Here is an 18,314-nt window from a genome sequence, read left to right as displayed (position 1 = left end):
ATAATGACACACACTGGTCACAATTCAGATTGTACATTGGCCTATTATATTGAAAAGTTCCTTCATGCTCCAGTGCAGAGTTGACTTCAGTCTGTTTTGAAGCAGGCTGACTCCAGGTGCTTGTTGAGGTAGGATTTGAGTGAAAAGCTCTTGGTACAGCGTGTGCATGTGTAGTGTTTGAAGGCAGAGTGTGTTTGCATGTGAGCACGCAGATTGGAGCGGTCTGCAAAGGCTTTCCCACAGTGTGAGCAGGCAAAGGGCTTTTCACCTGTGTGCGAGCGCATGTGTCCCTGCAGCAGCCAGGGTCGGCTGAAAGACTTCCCACACACAGTGCACTGGTGCTTGAGGTCGTGGGTGAGGAGGTGCATGGCCAGCGCAGGCATAGATACGTACAGCTTGTGGCAGGTGGGGCACCTGCGGGCCTGCTGACTGTCTAGGCTGCGGTGCGTCTGCTTGTGTCGGCTCAGGTTGGAAGAGGTGGCATAGGACTTGTCACACTCATTGCACTTATAATGGCCTTTAACTGGCCCCTTGGCTTTACCCTGGGAGCACCTGTGCGTGGACCCGTAGCTCAAATAAGCCTCTGAAGTAAAACATAATTCTGTTTCCAAGCTGCTGTCGGGCTGGGCTGTACAGTTGGACACTGGGCTGTCAGGATGTTCCATGTCATGGTCTGAGAAATCCTCTGCTGTGCTGCCCCCGGAGCCATAGGGCGAGTGCAGGGGAGCCTCATCATCACAGGACACCGCAGCTCCCTGCTGCAGAGATGGAATTACATAGTCCTGGATATATCCTGGAAATACAAAGTTTCAGGGTCAATTTGATTCATTTTCTCTTGTCTTAATTTGGTTTGATGTTAGAATCACCATATCATTTTTAAAGTATTTCTAATAAAACCAGCCATAAAATGAGTGTGAATTGGGAAATGCAATGTTATGCTGCATTGGATATTGGATGGAGTTGCTTCCTAACTTCTTATGAACTGTGACAGAGGCAGTAGTGGTATGTCAACAGTGTATCACAAAATGAGTGGATTCACATGACAGCCCTTATGTAGAGCAGTGTAAAGTGTAGAGCAGTGCGCAAAGGCGGAGCAAGAGTGACAAAAGGAGCTCCCTCAGTCCCACCGCACACAAAGACAGGCAGACAGATGGCATTTCTAATCTCTATATATCCCATCAACTCAATCAGCTCAAAGCTTTTATTGTTCAGTATTGAATTCACATGTATTTATTTAGATTTTACAGGCAATCCCCAATAGTATAGCAAATTTTAAAAATCACTTTACATACAATGTAGACACAGTGCCAGAGGTCATATTAGACAATTCTAGACTTTTTCGTCCAACTATGCATCATTCACTGACAGGTTTGGTCTGTATTCTATAGCTATTCAATATTCCTCCATCAGAGAGTAGGCTCTTACCTCAGAACCACTCAAAGATATCTAGTGTTGCTGTAATGTAACTCTGGAGCATCTTAGGACAGACAGAGACCCAGGGGAGGCTGACACCTGGAAAGAATCTAAGACAAATGGACTGTGGGCAACAGCCTCACTTTATGCATACAGTAAGCAAGGTAGAAAATAATCTTCTCACATATGTAAAATTATTTTTTGTTGATTGTTACATATCTGTAGTGAGGTTACACATGTTTGATACATTCTAAAGTTAAGGTATCAACTATAGATAAATACTATGTATTCAGCATTTCATTAGATATACTAACGACATTATTACCATTTGGTTTAAAAATGCATTAGCATTAACCTTGCATTTACCAGGCTTTGCAGGTCTTTAAAGTTGTTTTACAATAATTAAGACAAAAGCATCTGTCTCTTTTCTTTTTCAAACCAAGTGAGACAATATTGCCAAGTTACGCTGTTACATATCATATGCAACCAGCAGAGCATATATGACATCAATATTTGTATTATCTTCTTTCAGCATAAAAAGTGCAGATAGTAACAAATTAGACATGAATGAGTAAGTCCATTCAAACTTACCGTTTTCACTCAGGCGTGTTGCCAGTCGTGTGGCCGACTCTGCGATGGCATGTGTCACAGCCCTCTTGTCCCAGTGCTGGTGATGGTGACCTCTTGAAGAGGAGAAATCAAAAACCTTTGTCTGCTTTACCAAAAAGGAGCGTGGCATTTTGGTCAGTTTTAGGTTGTTTCACTACTGGAGAAGACGATAACGGGCTTCTTCACAAAAACACTAAGGCATGTGTGGCCAGAGGAAGGAAGAAAGTGCTCTGAGTGGAGTGACTATGGGGAAAGGCAGACAGACGAGCTAAGCACTAAAGCTGCACACGGCTCTTATATGTGGTCTGCCCAAGCCCCAAAGATCAGCTGGTGTGGTTAGCATTAATCCATCAAACATCCCCAGGGATACACATCAATTTAGCAGCGGCCGTCTGTGCAGTTTCTCTCCCCCCTTTCACCCCCAGAGAGAGCCTTGGACAATGGTGTGGTGGAAGCAGGGCGTGTGTGTAGGGGGCCTCTGCAGTTGCCCCATTGTCTTAAAATGAAGTACTGGCTCCACTGACATATCTTATAGTGTATAGTGTGACATCAATGCCAAAAGTTTGCACATGACAATTTTTTTTTGGTAGAAAATGTTATCTAATGGTTTACCTAGTTTGTGTTAAATAGAACAAAATCTGTGTATTTGAAAATAGATTTGGTAATTTTTAGGAGTTTTTTTATATGAAGACACATCATTGGATTGAGGGTAAAGGAACTTCTGACAGATAAGCCTTGTGAAAAAAGCTGCAACTTACAGCACAGTGAAAGTACCAATGCCTTGGCAGAAGTCTGTGCTATATCGTAGTAGAGTATTACTGTATAGCATAGATGACTTTATTGAGAATAAAAATAAATAAAAAACACAGGTCTTTCAAATGCTCTATTACATTCTTGAGACTGTTGTGTTGTTAACAAGCGTTAGTGCCTATACAAAACCATATAACAGTGGTGGATAGTAAGGCCTTAAGGTTAAACAAAAGGCAGTGATTTCACTGCTGGCTGGACACTCTCTTGTTCTTTTAGTGTCTTCTGACTAACAGACTTTTGAGTACAAGCCAAAGTGCTCTTTTGAAGCTGGAGAATTTATAAAGAGCGAGGTGATATTTTATCTCACTAATAATACTTATTTTATTATTGGACTAAACAATAAAATGCACTATATATTTTGTTTTACCTCTCAAAGTGAAAGTCCCTCTCACTACTCAGTGATGATTAGATTCTTCTGTAGCTACAGGTACCCTGAAGTGAGGCTGCCCATCAGCCTTTCCGAACACCACATCCACATGTAATGTACAAAAACATCGTGCACTGGTTGGAGCTGGGATCAGATCACTAACCCCCAGGTTGGATTACATAAATCTACTTTATAGGGAGGCTGAACCGGTGTTGGACACCCAGAATCTTCAGGTTCTCAAATGACATTGTAATGTCATTGCTGTAGGTAGAGGTGATCTAGGGGAGGGCACAGAGTGTGTACAAATGCATTTTAATCGAGTCAGTGGTCAGGAGTGGTACAAGGGATCTGTCCATCCAACACTGGCCCATTTGAGGGCTCATCCATCACTGTGTCCCTCTGTCCTGTCTCATGGGACAGCCAGGACACGAGGCCAGCAAGCTCCTCTGTCCGCAAACCAATATTGTCACGTTACTAAGCTGAACAGACTACCAGGAACTGTAGCTAAGGAAAAACCACTTATTTAAGTAATTACAAAGCCTGAATAATTCTTCAGCCTAAACCATTTATTCATTATGAGTTAAGTCTTCATTGTGCTTTCTTAAGGCTATAAGGTGTAGTTATTATAAAATGGTACTGAGGATCTGGAGAACTCAGATCATGGGGATTATGTGAAGAACCACATTGTAGGCCTATACTGTAAAATAACTGGCATAATGTGTAAGCTACTGTAACTGATATGTGAATAATGAACTTTCTCAGTCACTAAAGAGACCCTGCACTGACTGCACCCACATATAGTGACATCACTGCTGTTGTTAGTTTTGAAGAAATAGGTGTAGGAGTGAGAGTGTACCATCTGCTGGGGTCAGCAGGGTACAGCTGAGTGTGCAGCAGAGCCAGACCAGGTCAATGAAGGCTGCAGTCTGCTGTCATGGCACGGCAGATTTACAATTCTCCATTTTGCTAACAGCCACTCACCTTTATTGCTCATTTGCCTAAAAAATAGAATGAACAGGAAGTTAATTATTGTCAACAAAATTGGATTCTCTCAAGGGCACAGTCTTATCTGCTGATTTTAAGATGAAGATTTAATAAAATAAATAAATTGCATTTGGAAGAGAATCAAAATATTAAATAATTTTATCATTTTTCAGATCTTAATATATTCCTTTGAGTGCAAATACCTGTCACTTCACCAAATGTTGATCTGCTCTTTAGTCATGAACATATGAAACTCTTCAGTAGCTGCCTCACTTTTAATTATATCTATTTGTACATACTGAAGCCAAAAAATATGTGTTCATCTTTTGAGATAAAAAGGGCCATTTCACTTTTCAGTCTAAACTATGGAGATTGGTTTTGTATTTTTGCAAATATATCACTGAGTTCAGGCAGGATGGCCTGCTCTGAGGTTGGCATACTTGTACTTACATCCTTTCATTTAAGACTTAAGATTACTACTTAACCTACTCCCCAGAGAAGTGCATTGAGATGTATGTACACATGCTTGCATAATATTTTCAAGTGACTTCTGACATTGTGAGTGAAGAGTAGCTTTCTGATAAACCCACTGCTGACCCCCTCTCTTCACACACAGCAGTGAGGGCCCCCTGCTGCATCACCCCCTGTGGTTTCAGAACATGGCCCCTCCCACATGCCCAGGTCACGTGCCGCTCTTTGTCCTTTTAAAAGACTATAGAGCTGCAGCAGCTGCAGGATGGGGTAAGGCTGACCGTAAGCATGTTGCTGCCAGTGAGGAAGACAGATGAGGATGGGCTACAGAGAGCACATGCTCCATGCCTACGCCTACATCAACTAATAAAGGCCAGAGCTGGACTCACACAAGTGTATGTGCACATTAGTGCCTGTAATCTCACTCAACTTGGAAATGGCAAACTAACTCCAACAACTGTGCACTGTTTTGTAAGTTATATGTACGTAACAAGCTTTATTATCAAATGAGATTAATTTCAGTTCAGCTTCATCAGTCTCTGATTGGAACTGTTAGTTCCTCCACTGGCTGCTCTGTTGTTCAGAAGTTACAGAATGGTGCGCTTGTGGAAAAGCCCAGATTTACTGTAGCTCTATGTATAATGATATCCATCTTTTACGTAGAGGCTTTTGAAGTTACACTGTATTGTTCCATAGGGAAAATATCCTCAGTGTTATACCAAGTTACCTATTGCCATTAAGGATGTAACAACAGTAAACAGCATTATAACATGTTTATAGATTATTATTCCTCTAAAATGAAATGGTATATAGATAGATAGATAGATTTATTTATTGTCATTGTATGAAATACAACGAAACTTCAGCAGAGCAGATCTGTAGCAGTAAAAATAAAATAAAATAAATAGATTATTGCACTGAGTCCCTTCAGGTCTTTTATCTGTGCCTGTGCCCTTGGAGCACGTCCACTGCTCGTGGATAGAAGCTGTTGCGCAGCCTGTTTGTGCGTGTGAGGGGAGTTTGAAGTCTTCCTGAGGGGAGAGTGTGGAAGAGGCAGTTTCCGGGGTGTGTGGGGTCCTGCAAAATGTTGGAGGCCCGTGTGTGGAGACGTGAAGAGTAGATGGTGTCCAGGTTCGGGAGTGAGGAGCCCACCACCTTTTCAGCTGTTCTCACCACTCGCTGCAGGTCCTTCTTTTCAGCAGCTGTGCAGGCTCCGTACCATGATGTACAGCAGTACGTTAGAACGCTTTCGATGGTGCACCGGTAAAAGTTGGTTAGGAGCTTCTGGGAGAGCCCGTTCTGGCGGAGTGTTCGCTGGGCTTTATAACGCTGATGGTGTTTAGGCTCCAGGTTAGATTCTCACTGATCTCCACACCCAGGAACTTAAAGTTGGAGACCCTCTCTACCTCTTCTCCGTTGATGTAGAGGCCAATGTGATGGGGAATGCATTTGTTTTTCCTAAAATCAATTATTTCTTTAGTTTTCTTTGTATTTAAATGCAGGTCATTGTCTTTACACCAGGAGATCAGTGTCAGGACCTCCTCCCTGTAAGCAGCTTCATCATTGTTGTTATGAGCCCCACAATAGTTGTGTCATCAGCAAATTTGATGACAGTGTTGGAATTATGGTGTGCTACGCAGTCATATGTGAAGAGGGAGTAGAGAGCTGGGCTCAGGACGCAGCCCTGAGGCAGACCTGTACTCACAGTGATGGTGGAGGACAAATGCTGGTCAATTCTGACGTGCTGGCGTCTGTTGGTCAGGAAGTTCTTTATCCAGAGACACAAGAGGGGTGAGAGGCCAAGAGTGAGCAGTTTATTAAACAGTTTGGTTGGGCTGATAGAGTTGAATGCAGAGCTGTAATCCACAAATAGCATAAATCTTGATTTCTCTTATCACCTGGACTTTATTGTATTCTAATAAAAATTTGCAAACAAGACAAACTAATTTATTATAAAGGAAATGAGGAGATAATAGTTATAAAATATATTCTGCAGTGATAGCATATTTGTGCTTACAGGTGCACAGTGTAACTTTTCTGGTGGATGGTCTGCCATCTTCTTGTCTCGATGGAGATGTTATTGCTCCATTTCCTGCATGTTCCACACTATGGCATTAAACCCATCTATTTTGCATTTATTCAATTACACATTTTCATTACTTGAAAAACATTCTTACTGTAAGTGGATTCGCTCCTCTACTGACTTGACGCATAACTGGCTTGTCTCCCCTCCTTGAACCGTCACCTTATCGTGGTGGAGGGGTTTGAGTGCCCGAATGATCCCGGGAGCTTCATGCCCCTGGTAAGGTCACCCAAGGCAAACAGGTCCGGGGGGACGGGTCAGACGAAGAACGGTTCAGAAGCCCTATATGATGATGTCCACTCAGAGGCCAGTGACGTCACCCGGATTGGCGTCACCGGGGCCTCACCTAGGAGCCAGGCCTGGGGTGGGTGTCAGCGAGCGCCTGGTGGCCGGGCCTTCCCTCACAGGGCCCGGCAGGGCTTACCCCGAAGGAGCGACGTGGGGCCATCCTCACGTGGGCCCACCACCCGCGGGAGGATCCATATCGGGCCGGTGCAGAGAGATCTGGGCAGCAGTCGACGGTGGGGCCCTCGGCGACCGGATCTCCGGACATGGAGACTAGCTCTAGGGACATGGAATGTCACCTCGCTGGGGGGGAAGGAGCCTGAGCTTGTGCGGGAGGTTGAGCGTTACCGACTAGATATAGTCGGCCTCACCTCCACACACAGTTTGGGCTCTGGAACCCAACTCCTTGAGAGGGGCTGGACTCTCCATTTCTCTGGCGATGGCTGCGGGGAGCGGCGGTGGGCTGGTGTGGGCTCATTGCCCCACAGCTCAGTCGCTGTGTGTTGGAGTTCACCCCGGTGAACGAGAGGGTCGTGTCCCTGCGCCTTCGGGTCGGGGACAGGTCTCTCACTGTGGTGTCGGCCTACGGGCCGAACAGCAGTGCAGAGTACCCGGCCTTCTTGGAGTCCCTGGGAGGGGTACTAGACAGTGCACCGACCGGGGACTCCGTTGTTCTCCTGGGGGACTTCAACGCCCACGTGGGCAACGACAGTGACACTTGGAGAGGGGTGATTGGGAGGAACGGCCTCCCTGATCTGAACCCGAGCGGTGTTTTGTTATTGGACTTCTGTGCTAGTCACAGTTTGTCCATATCACACTCCTCAGCCTTCCCGGTAAGGTCTATGCCAGGGTACTGGAGAGGAGAATCCGGCCGATAGTCGAACCTCGGATCCAGGAGCAGCAATGTGGTTTTCGTCCTGGCCGTGGAACACTGGACCAGCTCTACACTCTCCATCGGTGCTCGAGGGTTCATGGGAGTTTGCCCAACCAGTCCACATGTGTTTTGTGGATCTGGAGAAGGCATTCGACCGTGTCCTTCGTGGTGTCCTGTGGGGGGTGCTCTGGGAGTTTGGGGTCCGGGGACCTTTGCTAAGGGCTGTCCGGTCCCTGTATGACCGGAGCAGGAGCTGTGTTCGCATTGCCGGCAGTAAGTCAGACCTGTTCTCGGTGCATGTTGGACTCCGCCAGGGCTGCACCCGTCACCGGTTCTGTTCATTGTGTTTATGGACAGAATTTCTAGGCGCAGTCAGGGGCCGGAGGAGGTCCGGTTTGGGGACCACAGGATTTCATCTCTGCTGTTTGCGGATGATGTTGTCCTGTTGGCTTCATCGAACCAGGACCTGCAATGTGCACTGGGGCGGTTTGCAGCCGAGTGTGAAGCTGCTGGGATGATGATCAGCTCTTCCAAGTCCGAGGCCATGGTTCTCGACCGGAAAAAGGTGGCTTGCCCTCTCCGGGTGGGTGGAGAGTCCCTGCCTCAAGTGGAGGAGTTCAAGTATCTCGGGGTCTTGTTCACGAGTGAGGGGAGGACGGAACGTGAGATTGACAGGCGGATCGGTGCAGCTTCGGCAGTGATGCGGTCGCTGTATCGGACCGTTGTGGTGAAGAGGGAGCTGAGTTGAAAGGCGAAGTGCTCGATTTACCCGTCAGTCTTTGTTCCTACTCTCACCTATGGTCATGAGCTCTGGGTAGTGACCGAAAGGACGAGATCACGGATACAAGCGCTCGAAATGAGTTTCCTCCGCAGGGTGGCTGGGCGCTCCCTTAGAGATAGGGTGAGGAGCTCAGTCACACGGGAGGAGCTCGGAGTCGAGCCGCTGTTCCTCCACGTCGAGAGGAGCCAGTTGAGATGGCTCGGGCATCTGTTCCGGATGCCTCCTGGGCGCGTCCCTCGGGAGGTGTTCCGGGCATGTCCCACCGGGAGGAGGCCCCGGGGAAGACCCAGCCTGGGAACTCCTCGGGGTCCCCTCGGAGGAGTTGGAGGACGTGTCTGGGGTGAGGGAAGTCTGGGAGTCCCTGCTTAGGCTGCTGCCCCCGTGACCCGGCCCCAGATAAGCGGACGAAAATGGATGGATGGATGGCTTGTCTCTGTGGAAGTGTATACATTTAATGCCATACTGTGAAATATACTAAGCAAAGTAATAACATCCTCATGGAGAAAAGGGAACGGTGAACTCTCTAGAAAAGAATTACACCTTGCACATTTTTTGCACCTTTAAAGCAGATAAACAGAAGGTACAAGGTTGAGTGCCAGCTTGTGAATTTAGTCAGATGAGGTATCAAAATGGAAAAAACACACCCACACACACATGCAAAAGTAATAACGTTTAATTCAATAAAATCATGCAATAGGTCACTGCCGCCCTTTTAATCCCATTATAAAATAAACATCCAAAGCCGTACAACGCGTTCAGTGAACATATGCTGTATGAGAAAAAGAGTAAACATGTCCAGAAACCCAAATAAGATATACAAACAAGAACAAACAAAAAGAGCTCCACCTGCTCGGTACAGGCCATAGTACAGTGGGAATCCTGACAGTGCTCCACCCCACCTCCAACACTGCCATCCATCACCTTTTTGAACCATATGGCACACAAGACACGTCTGATAGCCTAAAGAGCTAATTAGCAGATGGTTCCATATACCAGACACAACACTGTCATTTCACATCAGCGGGAGAATCATCCAAGGATGGAAACTGGACCCAGCACTGGCAAATTCTTTTATTCCTGGAGAATGTCACTTAAAAGATGATTTCTATTACATCCTACCACCACTTTATCTGTAAATTTTGGATAATTTAATGTAAAACTATTGCGACTTTGCCACAACCATGATTCAAGGTTTATAATGATCATGCCTACATCCACATAAATCTTATTGACAATCTAACAATTGAAACTAAAATATTATGTTTTCTATTAATGCTTGGGAATCAACCAAAGGGAATCTGTTAAATAGCCAATATCAAAAGCGTCTTGCACCCAGTAGCTATTATTTCTTGATTTGGTTTAAAATTTAATTCAGATACTATTGAATTTGACTGTAGAATGAGAATAATGGAAGAAATAAAGTCCCATCCAACATTCTTTAAGCACTTTCATTCTGAATAGAGATTTAGAACAGAATTCTCTTTTCTACACCAGCTGACATTCTTTACCACGGTGATTATAGTATGAATCTCAAATCTCAAAATCAATGGTGCGCATGAAATCAGGACACTCGATCAAGTTAAAAATGTTACGCCGAGCTCTATAGGAATGATGTGACCGAGTGAGCAGGTCTGCTTGGTGCGCTTGGGGGCACTGGTGAGGGCTGACCCATGAGCCCTGTGTGGACTTAGTGTTGAATGTGTGGTGTGTGTGGGGGGCCGGAGGGAGGGGGCTTCAGTTGCTGTACACCAGGCCTTCGGAGGGCTGGGACAGTTTGCTGTTCTCTTTTGCCATCATGTGGTGTCTGAGCTCCTGCAGTACCGTCCGAATGTAGTAATTGGCCTTCCATCGGGCCAAAGAGGGCACCGCCTTTGTGTCCACCTGCATTTAGTGACAAAAGGTGAGAGAGGCAGAGAGAGGGAAAGAGACGAGATAGAGACAGAGAGATAGAGATTAGCTTTTTAACAGACTTTTATCGTGTCCGTCATCTACACTTTGTGCTATTTCTAGAGCCCGACCGATATGGATTTTGTTGTGGCTGATATGATACCGATATAATGGGAGTTGGGGCTGCCGATAGTCGATATAATCACCGATAGATTTACTGATGTAAAAATTCACTGTGAACTTGAATTATTAAAAAAAAACTTAGGTTTGGCTCTGGTGGATTTTAAACTGGGTTTATTTAGGCAACATTTATTGTTATTCTGCCTCTTTACATGATATGTCATAGGACTAAAGCAGGTCTAAAGCAGGTCTAAAGCAGAACTAAACCAGAACTGAACCAGGACTGAGTGTCGGAACTCGGTCTCTATCTCTCTCCCTCTCTCGACCCCAAGATTAGTCCTGGTTTATTTATTTTATGCTGAATATATATATATGCACATTTTTTCTATCCTATGCACACGCATATTTATGAAAGCTTTGTTTGTAGTCGCTGCCGCTGTCAAACTCCCACAAGTCTGCACGCGACGTGAAGAGAAAAAAAGTGAGAGAAAGAGAAAACAAGGCTCCCAATAAGGAGCAGGCTCCCGTCGTTCTCTTCAAAGAGCCGGCTCTAAGAGCCGCTTCGTTCGCGACCGACCCATCACTACTAGCGAGTAAATAAACAATCGCTATTACCCTTTAGCCATAAATGCTGCGCCGCGGTAATTAATTATATGCGCAAATGTCATAATTCACACGTCTATTCACAGCTCATTTACATATCAATGCAGATCCAGTAACAAATATACGGCCAATATAGTCACTTTACAACAGACCAATAGAAAACAGCCTGTTTATGTGTGGGAGCTACAGCAGCTAATCCAGGCATGTCTAAACTATGGCCCGGGGGCCAAATGCGGCCCTCAGACACATTTTTCTTGGCCCTCAGGCTTCCAGATGAATTGGCCCAAATTACCTTGCATCAATTAAAAAATAATTTTTCACGGCAAGTTTTTTGAAAATCTATGTTTATAAAGCTAATATTTAATATTTAGAATCTTTTATTTTATATTTTAAGGATCTTAGCATGATTAAAGACTGATGGCTCATTCTAACGGGTTAAACACGCACACATTTCAATTATTCCCTGTACTGAGCACCAGTCTATGTCCCTCGATCGGCCCTCTGCTTCATCTGTGTTTAGATTTGTGGCCCTTGATGAAAAAAGTTTGGACACCCCTGAGCTAATCGCTAACCTATCAGAACGAACCAAAACTAGCTTCAAAGTCGACATATTTCCAACACTCAGCGCTCACACAGGCTCCTCTCACATCACAAGTCTCAACTAATAAATGTCCTTTTAATCCTGTCGCAAACCAATTGTCCGTAAAAAGAATATAATCTCAGTGTTGCACATGGATCTATGTCTGCGGGTGTAAACAAAAGCATGTGACTCTGGGGGTGTGTTCAGGGACAGTACTGACACACACAGACAAAGGACTCCACAGATAAATACTGATGTGGAGCCACATATTTGGATATTTATCTGTCTATAAATTGGATTAAATGAACATAATGTAGAGAGTCTAAGCTTTATAACGAGGTATAACATGCCCACGTGAAATATCGGCCCCCCTATCAGCAAGCATATCGGCCGACAGCCGATGCTCCCAGGTGCTCATATCAGCCAATAATATCAGCCAACCGATATATCGGTTGGGCTCTAGCTATTTCCATAAAAAAGTATTTGGGGTGAGAGAGAGACAGAAAGTGTTTAACCCCGTAACGCCTAAATTTATAGAGATGTATATAAAAAAATATTTTGTCGGTGTTATTGCCTTCAAGTAGATGGTACATTAAATTGAGATTATTAATTTGACTAGAGCAAAAAATAAAAATAAAAAAAGAAACTAGAACCAAGTGCTTGCCAAAAGTTCCTAGGAAGGTCCTGCCTTGCACTAACCGGCATTAGGGGAATGCAGCCGCTATCTTGGCTTGTATCTTGATCGAAACAGTTTGTCGCATATTTGTGGCGGCCGGTGTTAAGGGGTTAAAGTTCAAATGTTAAAGCTGTTAGTGTTTAAGTAATGAGGCTATTTGGTTTTAAATGTGTATCCATATATTTTGTACTCATTTGCAAGGAAAACTGGAACAATTTGTGAATTTGAGTTGAGTGGGCCTTGCTTTAGTGGTAACGTTAAGAGAAAAACTGACATCTACAATGACTTGCATTATCAATCAATTGATATTTTATAGCCATAAGCATTTCTAATTATCATAGTAAATGGCCCATACTCTGATATTTTCTGATCTTTGTTGTAATGTTATTTCCACATCACAAACATACCTGATAGTTGTGTTTTGTTTCATTCACACATGTTTAACACATAAACCCTGCATAACTCTTTTGTCAAACTGAAAATACCCTGTTCCACCTTGTGATGCCATGTGGTAATACAAGAAGTGATCCACTGTGTTTTTAAACTCCATCACTAGAATCGTTTGGATGATTTCAGCCTTAGAATTTCCAGTTTTCAATCTTCTGTCAGTAAAAGCAGGTGGAGTTCAGACTTTGGAGAAATAAATTTCAGTTTTGTGTCTGAAATGGCGCTGATTAAACATTTGCGTTTATGTTAATTCAGTGTATAAAATATAATAAAATAAAGGTCTGATTTTTTTGACATATTATGCAGCAATTTTGTACAGCTCTACAAAAATATGTATGTTTTCTGTCCACTGGCCTTTTAAAAAAAAATAATTTTATTTACAGATTTTCATAAATAATACAAAACTTTTGGACTTTCTAATATTAAATAATTTAGAACCTGAAAAAGTGTAATCATCATTATGTGTATACTCACCACCCCAGTTGATCTGTGTACTCCATTCATGTGGATCTGAGTTATGAAGCGCACATGTGGAGGGTGCTCGGGGTATTTGGGTCCACATTCAATTTTCAGGCTGTATATTCTGTTTTCATAAGCAGTCTGCAAGATTTAAAAGGAAAATACTAATTTAAAACCAAAATTTAACATTTTTAATAAAATACAAATTCAGATTTTAAAAATAAAACTATAGTTTTGCTGCCAGACACAGCACTTACAGACAAAAACAGCCATTGTCTGCTTTACCTGAACTGAATAGCACTTTATTCAAACAACTCAAAACAAATTCAGTTAGGACGTTGGACTTGGCCTCTGGTGTAAATACATGGCAGCACAGTCTACATTGGGTCCAGAAGATTATCTGCCCTGTAATGTTCCTTTAAGCAGATCAGCTAAAATGTGGAACCTGGCTGCCTTTACTGTATGTGGTTAAAGTATGTTTTATTGAAAGAGGTGGGCATTATGTGTCTGTATTAGCTATGGGTTCAGTCTGATTAGGTGCAGTACGTTTAGATGATGTAAAAGTACAACAGCTCTTGAATGTCCCATTATGACATTCATTACAACCACCTTTTGGATGGATAAACATTTCTCAACATTCCTCACTCCTCGTTTATAATATTTGTCCACTAAGACGAGGATTTTTTGAATTTGTTTTTCTTTGTCTTTAGGTGAAAAAGATCAGTACTTTTTCAGCTAAACACAAAGAAAAGTGACAGCGATTATACAATACATTCCAAAAGCGAAAAAACTGGTTTAACAGGTGAGTTTGGATTGGGGAAGTGCTTTTCTCAAGTAGAAGGCCAGTGATTACCGCCCACTGTGATTATCTTTTACTATTCATAGCAAATAACTCAAAGTCAAATAATTTCATGCTAAAACATATACTGTTAACTAACAAGGATCTGACAGACAGTTCTTAAAAGGTGGCGTTTCTTAAGATGGTACACTAGCATGTACCAGCTTGTCACGTTGTGCGAATAGGCCTTTGAAAGTCATGTAGAAAGCTTTTAAACATAAAAAGGAGATGCCAAAATATTAAGCAGTACCTTTGGCGGTCCAAAGATAACGCCTGTCCAGTAGGTTAACGATGTATCCTCATCGTCTGCCAGCCCCCAGCTCACAGTACCGTCTCCATAGCCCTTCTGGCCCTCCTCCAACTCCTCCAGCAAACGAAAATTTCTTGGAACCACGACACCTTCACATAAGCAACAAATGCTTTAGGTATGATAATAATACAATGGACTAAAGGTAATGCACAGTTTAAAGTTTCATTAAGAGAATTTGGGGTTATAGTCAGTTTACAGTGTCATCTCTTAATTGATTAACTGGTAAATTTATCAGACAGTTAGAAAATTTGTAGATTTCAGTATGAACCATCACAAAAGTTGGAACATGAACTAAAACAAGTAATAGACTTGTAGGGAGGGAGGTGTGTTACAGCCCAGCTCGGCAAGGGTTAGGGAAGTAACAAGAACCACGGTCAAAGAAATGATCAAATAAAGTAACACTTTAATGAGCAGGAATGTAAAATGCAAATGAACTAAAGTAGACTAAAATACATACAGAAAATAACCTAAACTAAGAAAACTAAATAACACAGTTTTAGTGTCTCAAAAACTGGTTATGTAGGCCTATTAAAAACAAATGACAAGGTGGACGGGCCAGTGTCCTAGTGCAGTGGCAACAACCTGCAGCCCAATTCCCAGAAGACAACGGAGATGATCATGGACTTCAGGAAAGTCACAGCCTCTCTTGACCTATCCCTTGCCCTGATACCCTGACAACGCTTCTGCAGGTTGGTTCACAGCTGAGTCTTCTCATTCTTTAGACAGACTATTTGATCCACTTCTCTCAGGAAGGAGGCTACAGTCCATTCAGATCAGAACATCTCACCACTCAAACAGTTTCCCTTTAACAAGACCCTGATTTTTTGCACTGCTCTTTCTGCTATGGTGTTATTCTGCTTATGCTGCTATTATTAGGCATGCATAAGCAGAATATTTGTAGAAACTTTTAGTACAAGCTATTATTATTGTTTCTTGTCATGTTTGCCCTAAATGACCAAAGTTGTTCCATTTAAAAAGGTGTGCTTTGGAACTTTTCTGGTGGATGATTTGAAATCTCCTTGCCTCCACGATGAGGCTGGTACTTTTCCTTGAATGTTCTTCAGAAGGGATGTCACCAAGATTATTCAATTATTTGATTTCAGGTCCAAATATAACCGGAACTAAAAAGTAAATAAGCCTGGCATTCAAGTTGAATTTCCATAATTAACGGATAAATAGTTATACAATTGTGAGACTTCTTCTGACAATATTTGTAACACTAAAATTTCCTATGTGCCATCCTTATTTCTCTGCATGGCATCCAGCAAGTTAAATGTGACACTTCAAGGCCAAAATAAAGCTCTGAGTATGTGGAAAGGCTCATTCATGGTATTTCTTATAAATAAAACACCAGCAATTTATTAAATACAAAGATAAATGGTGTACTGTGTAACGTGCCAAAAATGCAGAGTCTAAGTGGTCAAGCAGGTGGCACCTTCAGGTTAAACTGTCCTTGCTGTGCCTTTCCTATGCTACAGCATGATTAATTGTTATGATTTCTACAAGGATTAAGCCCATAATGGAAATGAATCATGGACACCTCTAGTTTGCTCTTAAAGATCACACCTTATTGTGACATGCTAGAGTCGATTACAAAAAGAAGCTGGCGAGAAGATTATTTGTAGCTCAACAAACCCTAGCCTATAAGCAGTGGATGAGCACTACACACACCAATGTTTATCCTAAACAACCTTTAAATGTCGATTCAAAACAGGATACAAAGAAAAGCGCATTTGTTCCGGAACGCCGTGACTCCTGACATGAAGAACAGGGCAGTGCCTTCAGTGACGCTCGGCGAGGCTACGAAAACACATAATGCTCATATAGACTTACGTGAAGGCCATTTACTGTCCAAAATACATTACTTTGTCTCATTTACTTATTTACTGTCATCTTGGTTGTTTGATCGCAAACAAACCCCACATACGACTCAAAAGAACCTTCTAAATGCCACCCGTCGGCTTACCTGAACCTGTGCAGGCCGCCATGTTTATCTGTGTTTTCCGGAAGCGCAAGCACCCGGGTTGCCAGAGCACAGAGAAAGAATCCAGCCAAAATGGCCTCTCATTGAAGTGTTTAAATCGGCTAAAAACTTTGTTTTCAGATTAGATAAAATTTGCCAAAGTGAATGCATTTGCTTTGCCTAGTAATGGGATGTGTGAGCTAAAAAGACCAAAACAGGACTACATGGTGAAAGTGTATGAACTTTAGAAAGACATGGTGCAGCCAAGCTCCTGATGAGCTTCGTGCATTTGGCTTCTATATTTGTCCATACCGCGTCTGGTGGAGGAAATAAAATAAATAAATAAAACAATAAAAATAAAAAATCACAAAGGGCACCGCCAGCTCATGGCATCAGATAAAACAGAGCGTGTTATGAAGGCCTACTCAAATGCATGGTGTAGCATCCAGTCGAACTGAGAAGGCCAGAACTGATGGTTAAATGACTTTCAATCTTTCCTTGCCGTGTCATAGAACCAACGTAAGAGCTAGACAAGAACAAAATAACAGCAATTACCATACGATTACAGCATCACTAGCTCATTACATTGCTTAACCGTTATCCATATTTAACATTAATTTGATATAAGTGACAAGAAGTTCAAATATACATTAACAAGTCAAACAAACCTTGTTCCCCTGTCGACTGTAGCTATCTTTACTTTGTTTTATATAACTTTTCTCCGTTGTTTTGATTTTCACTATTAACGTTGCCGTGTTTACTGTGCGTCGTTTCTTTATAACGTTTTTTCCTTCACTTCCGTTCACACCGGAAGTTATCAAAATAAAAGCGCAACCTTACAATTAAATGCCATAAACTGCGTGTTAATGTATATAAGAGCTAACTTGACCTTTACACATGGATTAAACAAAACTTAATCATAATAATGAAAAACCCGGACCAATTTATTACATTGAAAATGTCAGGCTTTATTAAGACACGCTTTATTTCTCTAAGAGGCATTTGCCATAACAGCTGTAGGTTGTGTGTTCAGAGACATTTTAATGTCAAGACTGATGACGCCGCCTGCTGGATTGTTTTATTTTGTGCACTACTCATTATATTACATCCACCATACTGCTAAGGCTTACTTTTCTTGTTGGGGGTCTGCCACAAGACTGCGTATTTGTTTTTTTTTTTTTTTTGTTTGTTTGTTTTTTATAAATAATTGAAATGAAAATAAAATAAATGAAATGAAATGAAATAAATGCTAGATATTATTGCTTATTGCACTTGCAGTGCTTGATGCTATAAATTGTGTTGTTTTTTTTATGGCGATGGCAATAGGCCTAGACTATTGGATCTTTTTTTTTTTTTGATATTTTTTTTGGCGTCTGAAATAAACAATAAATAAATAATCTGAACATTCCAACAATTATATTCAAACGAAATTTCACATTGGATATTGATATTATCTACAATCTGTAAAGTTTACAAATTGGATTTTTCAAATGGTATTTAGCGCCGATCTCTGTCGGCCGCTAGGGGTCAGCAAATAAAAAAATTTTCCCTGTCTTTTTTTCTTGGATTCGTAAGGAAATAGCCATGGATCCATAATAGTTCTATGGAAATAGCCTACAATTCAAATCTTGTTAGAGATAACAACAGATGTGTGGGTAGACCTACATTTTACACTAAACTTTTTTTTTCATGAAGACCTCTAATATTCGAGGTAAATTTCTACAGTAAGTGAAGAAAAGTTTGCCTACTTTAGC

At 42.2% G+C, this 18,314-nt stretch overlaps 2 protein-coding genes across 3 annotated transcripts; both read right to left on the bottom strand.

Annotated features, from left to right (window-relative positions):
- Positions 1–86: 86 nt before the first annotated feature.
- Positions 87–2,152, bottom strand: LOC110170194 (transcriptional repressor scratch 2-like). The gene is made up of 2 exons (XM_020935825.1): positions 2,005–2,152; positions 87–793 (listed from the first exon to the last, which is right to left on the bottom strand). The coding sequence occupies exons 1-2, from the start codon at positions 2,150–2,152 to the stop codon at positions 87–89; spliced, it is 855 nt and encodes a 284-aa protein (XP_020791484.1).
- Positions 2,153–9,334: 7,182 nt separating this feature from the next.
- ube2v1 (ubiquitin-conjugating enzyme E2 variant 1) lies at positions 9,335–17,362 on the bottom strand. 2 transcript variants are annotated; one of them, XM_055160589.1, is made up of 5 exons: positions 17,229–17,362; positions 16,986–17,086; positions 14,538–14,686; positions 13,465–13,590; positions 9,335–10,558 (listed from the first exon to the last, which is right to left on the bottom strand). In XM_055160589.1, the coding sequence occupies exons 2-5, from the start codon at positions 17,068–17,070 to the stop codon at positions 10,412–10,414; spliced, it is 507 nt and encodes a 168-aa protein (XP_055016564.1). In that variant the 5' UTR covers positions 17,071–17,086; positions 17,229–17,362; the 3' UTR covers positions 9,335–10,411. The 2 variants fall into 2 exon arrangements, with proteins under 2 accessions (XP_055016564.1, XP_020791505.1); XM_020935846.2 differs by lacking the exons at positions 16,986–17,086; positions 17,229–17,362 and adding an exon at positions 16,564–16,927.
- Between the last annotated feature and the right edge of the window lie 952 nt (positions 17,363–18,314).

This window comes from Boleophthalmus pectinirostris, unplaced genomic scaffold, assembly GCF_026225935.1.
Source record: "Boleophthalmus pectinirostris isolate CB_2022bp ecotype Guang Dong unplaced genomic scaffold, ASM2622593v1 HiC_scaffold_3, whole genome shotgun sequence".
Taxonomy (NCBI): domain Eukaryota; kingdom Metazoa; phylum Chordata; class Actinopteri; order Gobiiformes; family Gobiidae; genus Boleophthalmus; species Boleophthalmus pectinirostris.
This window is presented reverse-complemented; position numbering and strand designations above follow the sequence as displayed.